Source organism: Prionailurus bengalensis, chromosome A3 (genome assembly GCF_016509475.1).
Source record: "Prionailurus bengalensis isolate Pbe53 chromosome A3, Fcat_Pben_1.1_paternal_pri, whole genome shotgun sequence".
NCBI classification, from domain to species: domain Eukaryota; kingdom Metazoa; phylum Chordata; class Mammalia; order Carnivora; family Felidae; genus Prionailurus; species Prionailurus bengalensis.
This window is the reverse complement of record NC_057354.1, coordinates 16,659,736-16,667,220: the sequence shown is the minus strand read 5'-3', so window position 1 is coordinate 16,667,220 and position 7,485 is coordinate 16,659,736. Positions and strand designations below refer to the sequence as shown.

General features: G+C 56.5%; 1 protein-coding gene across 3 annotated transcripts in view; it reads left to right on the top strand.

The window, feature by feature from the left end:
• The first annotated feature begins 1,015 nt into the window (after window positions 1-1,015).
• TOX2 (TOX high mobility group box family member 2) overlaps window positions 1,016-7,485 on the top strand; it is a 136,444-nt gene continuing 129,974 nt past the window's right edge. For 2 of the 3 annotated variants that reach the window (XM_043602328.1, XM_043602327.1), the window contains exon 1: window positions 1,016-1,150. In XM_043602328.1, the coding sequence (XP_043458263.1) occupies window positions 1,052-1,150 (99 nt within the window). In that variant the 5' untranslated portion in view covers window positions 1,016-1,051. Of the gene's footprint in view, window positions 1,151-2,346; window positions 2,494-7,485 lie in introns of those variants that run through there. The other variant, XM_043602329.1, reaches the window with a different exon arrangement.

Below are 7,485 nucleotides of genomic sequence, written 5' to 3'. Positions count from 1 at the left end.
CCGCTTCTGGCTCCCGGCATCCCAGTGTGTCAGAGCCAGGAACCAGTGCACCAGTCGGTAGAGGTGCACCAGTCGTTAGAAGTGAGGGAGTAGAGACTGCCAGTGTAGACGATTCTTGGTTGAGAAGGGGAGGAGCAACAGGCCAGCTGCCTGTGATGTGAAGAGTTAGGGAGCTTTTCTTCTGTGGGAGAGGAGCCTGCTTCACTCACCTTTCTGTTCCACCATGGGAGCCATCCCATTTCTGTTCTCAGGAGACCCTGGGGTAGGGGTGGAGGGGTAAATTCTGGACCCCTCCTCAGGACTTCAGTTTCCAGGCCATCTCTGTGGCCCTCCCTCTACTATCATTAAACGGGTCAGGGTCCTCTGCCTTCTCCCAGTTGTCTCAGACCTGGATCCTCTGGGGGCCGTGGGCCCACACACTTGGAGCTCCGTTACTGAAGTCACCGTCCTTGCCTCAGTTTCCTCATAGGTAAAGTGAGAGTTTAACAGCAGCAACTCCCAGACCGCCAATGGCAGTGACTCAGGATCAGTGGGACAAGGAGGGAAGCCATCCTAAGATCAGTTGCAGGCGCTGGGCCTGGTCCCCCGGGCAAGGCAGCACCCATCTTCGAAAGTGTTCCTGTCACCGCCTTCCTCCCCCGCCCCCACGCCCTAATTATTTAGGGTGGGCAGTGTCCCACTTCTGGGGAGGGGTGTCAACCGGGCTTCTCCCTCCCCTCGCCCTTGGTGGCGGAAGGCGGGACGGGAAAGGGCCGTCTGGACAGGCGCGCAGCCCTCCCGGACACCCAGGGGTGCAGGGCCAGGCGGGGGACCCCGCGGCGGCCCGGCCCGAAGGAGGGGGCCCCCCTCCCCTGGGCCCGGGCCCCCGGCCCTCCGCGGCGCCCGAGGCCGGAACAATAGCGCGCGCGGGCGGGGCGGGGGCGGGGCGCTCCGCCGGGCCCCGCCCCCGGCCCGCCCCCCGCGCTCGCACACCCGCTCGCACACTGGCTCCCACCCGCCGCCCGCCCAGGCACTGCCCGCGGGAGCCGCCGCCGCCGCCGCCGCGCCCGCCATGGACGTCCGCCTGTACCCCTCGGCGCCCGCGGTGGGCGCGCGGCCTGGGGCCGAGCCGGCCGGCCTGGCGCACCTGGACTATTACCACTGCGGCAAGGTAGGCGGGGGCCGGGGGTGGGCGCCGAGGCGGGCGCGGCCTGCCCGCGCCTTCGGACCCCGCGCCGCGGCCGGAGCGTCCCGGGCTGGAGCGCGGGGCAGGAGACACCTGGCGGCTCGGGACCGGGCACTGTCGGAGACCCACGGGGGGAGGTGCCGGCGGTGCCAGCGCGCGGGGGACCCGCACGCATCCGCCCCGCCGACGGGCACATGCCGGTCACACCGATACGTTCGCCGTTACCCTCCGGCCCCGAGTTATTCCGTTCACCGGCAGGAGTCACCTCGACGGCCACTCACACGATGACACAGTGACACGCCCTCCCACGGCCCCCTGACAGCCTCACGCTCATTCCCAGGCTGACACACGGGGACCTACTGTCGCACACACAGACAGCCCTGCACCTACTTGCACGCTGTCTTGCCGTCCCGCGCAAGTCACCCTGACAGTCATTGATACACAATGACATGTAGTCACTCGCCCACGCACGCTGTCACATAGACACACACAAGTCACCCATCCACACAGCACGATGCCACACACGCCGATTCATGCCCCCGGTCGCCTGTCACACCCAGCCACAACTGGGGACAGGCACACAAAGAAGTTGCTCCGACAGTCACACGCTCACACTCCCCACGACTCACACGGGCGCGCACTGTCACGCACAGCCACCCATGCACGGTGAACCCGAGAACCACACAGCCACACGCGGTCACACCCGGCCTCCGCGCCGCCCCAGCCCTCACCCATGTCACCAACTCGCGCGTCGGGGCTTCAACTTCCCGGCGCCCAGACGCACTAATTGGCCGTTCACTAATTGGCCGTCACTCGCCCGGCGGGGCCTGGGATTCCGAGTTGACAGTGGCCAATCGAGGCCTGTCGCTTCCCGGGGACGGTGAGCGGGAGTCCTCACCACCCCCCCCCCGCCCCCCGCCCCCAGGCTGGGGCCTGCGGTGACGGCCAGCCGCCCCCACCCCCGGCCTTTTCCGAGAGGGCCGCCCCAGCCCGCGGCCGGGTCCCCTCTGTGCTGTCCTGGCGCGTCCTCCGGATGGAAGCTCGCGTGCCCGGTTCCCCGAACCAGGGGCGTGCGACCCCCGCTGCCCAGGCGGAGGCCGGCCCGGGACGCTGAGGTGCGGCGGCGCCGTCCGCGTCTCTCGCCTCGCCGGGGAGGGAACTTTCAAACTTAGTTAGCAGGCCCGACGGTGGGTGCGTCCGGCGGTCGGCGCTTTGGTCCGGGGCCGGAGCCGGGAGCGGCTTTTCGTCACTCGGAGCCCGGATTGAACGGCGCGCGTGGGTCTCCCCGCGGCCCTGCCGCAGACGCACGGGCCCCGCGGCGCTGCGTGGTGAGTGCGCGTCGGTGGTCGGCTGGGCGGCCCTCCCGGGGTCTCGGCCTCCGCCTACACCTCCGGAGCTCCTGACCGAGCCCCTTGCTGTGTGGGTGCTGCGGGAAGGGGGCGGCCCCGCGCGGACCGCGGGGTCTGTGGGCTGGGCCTCGCAGAGAGCGTCCTCGGGCGCTGGGGAGCGGTTTCTAGGGTCGCAGGGCAAAGCCCTCCGCAGTTCGCCCAGGGTGGGGGAGTGGGGTCCTGGGCCGCCAGGACCTGGGCGGCGTGGGGACGAGGTGGGGGAGAAGTGAGGTCTCCCGGGAGGTGGGTGTGATTATCTTCTGTCCGGTGACTGGCAAAGTTAGAAGCGGGAGAGGGGGATGGTGTCTTTAAGAGAAGGCCTGTTCTGGGGCTATTTCCAGTCGGATGGAGGGAAAATTGATTACAAGTAGCAAGTGGAGTCTTGAGGGAGAAGAACACCGTTGGATGAGGGGGCAGTTGGTCTGTCTTCTGCCCGTGGCTTTGTTACTTTTTTGAATATCAAGTTGGCAAGGTTCCAGTCCGTGGTTTCAGGGTGTGCTCAGGAGATGCAGGATTTGTGCCTCAAAGTCTGGATGGGTGGATGACCGTTAGCCTGGAGTGCTCCTTTCTGGGGTGGTGTTTCTGTAAATCCCTCCAGAGTGGGGTGGTCCCATATGTGGGCCTTTGGGGGGACCTCTGAGGGGGGGCCTTTTGGCACTTAGTTGAGGCCCCAGCTTTATTCGGATAACTCCACAAAGCTCTGACTCAGCACGAAGAACCAGTGTGAAACCCGGCCAGGGAGAGAACCGCTCAGGGAATGAGAAGCCGGGTGATTCTGGTTTCTAAAGTCTGTGACCTAGGACCCCTGGACCAGAGCTAAGCGCATGTTCAGATGAAGGAGGGTGGCAGCTGGGCCACTAAGATAGGTGAGAGAAAGGTCTGACCTTGTACTTGGATGTGAGCCCTGCTTCTCAGGCTTCAGGCTTGTGTCAGGATGAGGCCGGGGAAGTCACTTGGCTCAGCTCGGGTGGGTCAGATGCCTGTTGGTAGCAGATGTCAAGTGGGCAGTTACCTTTAGTGCCGGTGGTTTGGAGGTGGAGCACATTGTGGCCGAGACCTGATGGTGAGGCACTGCCCAGGCGCCCTTCGTACAGCTGATCACTATCAGAACTGGAGGGGAAACTAAGGCCCAAGGCACAGCCATGACCACACTTGGAGCCTGTGAATTGGGCTGCAGAGCTAGGACACAGCCTGCACACTGGGGGCTTGGCCCTGGCAGTCCACATAGGAGGCTTGCCTCCACGGGGAGCTGGGCCTGCGAAACACAAGGGCAAGCTTTTGCCCAAGTGATGCTTGATAACCATGGGACAGATGACCTGGAAGGGCCCTTGGCGACTGTTCCCTTGGTGACTGTCCCCTTAGTGATCCTCTACACAGAGATTCCAGCCACTTTAAACCAAAGTCATGAGCAGTGGCTGTTCTTTTGGTATCTTTTGTTTGAGAAAATACATAATGGCAAAAGCTGCTATGGTTTCATTTTTGCTTTGAAATAGATGTTATTTTATTAATCACAGTAATATTAGCATGCATTTGAAAAATAGCTTACCAGACATGAGGCGGGCACATTACTCATTTCATGTAATAACAGTGCCTGGTGAGTATAGGGGCCTGTGGCCCTGTGGCTCCCAGGATCTGTGGCCCCACTGATCCTCTCCTTCTCCCCTGCTTCACAGAAGGGGCAGCTGAGTCACAGAGTAATGTACTCACAGGTTACATAGCATGTGAAGAGCAGAGTTGAGGCCTGAGCCCAAGTTTCTTGACTCCCAGCTTGACACTTCTGTGGCCCTCAAGTCTCTGCCGTGGTTTAGGGGTGGGGAGTGCGTTGTGACTTCCTCCTAGGGTATCTGTGAGGTGCCTTCATTCTGATTTTGGCAAGGCACTTTACCTGGCTGAGGGCACTGCTTAGGGCTTCCCACTCAGCTATGGCAGACTCGTGTAAACAGGCCATTGGAATTGGGCAAACCTGGGTTCAAATCTCTAGTTGTGGCTTTGTGACCCAGGGTACATGACTTATAGCTCATTTTTTTTTTTTTTACTGAGATATGATTGACATAAAATTAAATGCAAATTTTAAGTGTACAGTTCCAAGAGTTTTGACAAATGTAAACACCCATGTAACCATGATCCCAATCCCCATATAGCCCATTTTCCATGCCCCAGAAAGTTCCCTTATGTTCCTTTCCAGCCTACATTCTTCATTCCCACCTTTATAGGAAATGACTTATCTGATTTCTGTTATCAGCACTTTATTTAAGTTCAGTTTAAGTGTACTAAGTATGTTTAAGTTCTAGAATTTCATGGGCAGCATGTACAGTTTTGCATCTGGTTTCCTTTAGCTTCTTGACATAGTGTCAAGATTCATCTGTGTTGTGTATATCCAGAGTTGTGTTTTATTGCTAAGAAATATTACATTGTATGCCTATGGCTCAGTTGGTTTATCTGTTTACCTGCCAATGGACGTTTGGCTTTGTTTCCTGGTTGGGCTGTGGTAAATAAAGCCTCTGTGAACATTTTTACATAAGCCTTTTTGTGAGAATTGCACATCTAATGAACTCCAGGGTGATGTGCCGGGCGGTCCAGCGACCACACTTCATGTAGCAGTGGTTTGGTTGTTTGTGTACAGGTTTCTGTGGGGCTCCCAGCACCTGGCACCGTGCCTGACCCATAACTACTCAGGAAGTATGTGCTGGTGGGTGAGTGATGCAACTTCCCACCCACACAGCCCCGGGCACAGCATCTTATATCTTGATGGGGATAAACACAAGCTCTGCTAGTGAATCACTGGAGTCTCCTTGGGATGAAGATCCACGAAGTGGGGTTGCTGTCTCCGCCTCACCTGTACTTGAGGTTTATTAGTCCTGCTCTGTGTTTCTGGTGGATGAGGTCCCACTGCTTCTCTGTGCAGGGGCACAGGTGGCTGTGAGCCAGGTGAGCTCTGAGCTGAGATGGCTGGTCCCGGGGACTCTGGAGGCTGTTAGGAAGCTCTTCTACTTTTCACCTAAATGTGTTTTCTGTAGCCCCTCCCCTAGTCTGTCTCGAAGGGTCCTTACACCAAAACTCCTGTACCTTATGAATGTCAGGAGCCACAGCCCAGGCTTGGCACTGCTGCCTCCAGTCTCCTGGGTGACCTTGAGCATAACAGTGCCCTTCTCTGGGCCTCTGTTCCCCTCTTGGCAAAGGGCAAGCAAATCAGCAAACATCGGTCTAGTGAGAAGGAGAGCTGTGGTGTGGAGATATAATGAATGAAGGCTGGGTATGGCCTTTGTGACTGTAGAGTGTGGTATACCTAAGAAGGATGAGAACGATGATTTTTGAGGAGATGGGCCCTCATAAGCTTCAGAGGGCAGGAACCACTGTGTCTATTTTCACTTTTGTATTCCTAGAGCCGGCCTGGCACATAGGTGCCCAATAAATATTTGCTGACTGACAGACTGACTGACTGAATGAATGAATAAATTCAGGGCTCACCAGTTGTCCCCTGTAGCTTGAGGCACTTAGCATCTGTTTGGCTCTTATAAGATTTAGTGAGCCATCAAATCCAGGGCAGGGCAGGGGCCAAGACTCTTTTGGCTGACTGGTCATTCCTAGAAGAGCTTACCCAAGTAGGCCTGGAGGACAGAGCCCAGCACAGAGGGCAGTCAGTAAGCCTGAAGAGCAGTTGAGACTATGCATACAGGACAGGGCCCCACACTTCACCCCTGTCCCAAGAATCCCCTTTAAGGACTGCCGGCCCCTTGTGATTCCATAGGGTCAGCTATCTTGCTTCTGATTTCCTAGAACTAGTCTCAACATATGAAGGCAGTGTAAGTTCTGGAACCCAGAGGAACTGGGTTTGAATGCTGCCTTCACCATCATCAGCATAGGCCAGTTATTTCCCTGTGCTTCAGTCTCCTCATCTACAAAATGGGCACAGCAACATTTCCCCTATGGGGTTGCCTTGAGGTTGGAGATCATGCATATATAGCATGTGGCCCCAGCAGGAAATGCTTTCATTTCTATTCATAAAGAGCTGCACAGTTGAAAGTTAAAATGCTGGAGGAACCTGTTTCAGCACTAGATGCTAGAGGACTGACCAATCCCAGCTGCTGCAGGGGAAGGGTCTTCCTAACATCAGGTGTTTCCATACCTGGGTCTCTGGATCTGATTTTTCCTGCATCTGGTTTGAAGCCGTCTCTGACTGGACTGCTCAGCATAATGAATTGACAAGGCGCTGCGCATTTCCTTGGGTTCTGTTTCCTTTTTGAATCTGTGTGGGAGCAGAGCTGGATTCATCGGGCAGAGAAGACTGGTTAATTACAGCCTCACCATTCTCTGGAGTGGGCTGGTGACCTCATGCACATTATTTAACTGCTGCAGGTCTCAGTTTTATCTTCTGTACAAGGGGGCAGTAATGCCTTCCTCATACTGTTGCTATGAAGCTCAGATTAAAAAAACAGACATGGAAGTTCCCTTTGATCTAGAACGGTGTTTCCCAGCCTCGGCACTGTTGACACTTCGGACCTGATAATTCCTTGTTTGGGGGGCTGTCCTGCGCGTTATAGGATGTGTAGTAGCATCCCTGGCTTCCACTGCCAGCAGCCTCTCCTCCGTAGTCGTGATAGCCAAATATATCCTCACACTTTGCTAAGTGTCTCCTGAGGAGCAGAAGTGCCCCTGTTTGAGAACCATTGGCCTGGAAAATGTGACACAGGTAAACTAGAAAGTGATGGGGATGAGAGTGACAGAGCTTTAGAGCTTGTGCTTTCTGTTCAGTATTTTAGTCCTGTGTCTCCCTGTCAGTAAATTCTGTGCCCACGTGGTTGGCAGTCATCCTATTTACATGGACCAAAAACCTGCATAGTGATTTTTCAGTGTGGTTTGGGAGCAGCAATAAACACATATGGTAAATAATTATTAACTTAATGAGTCGTGGTAAATTGTAATTTTATCTCT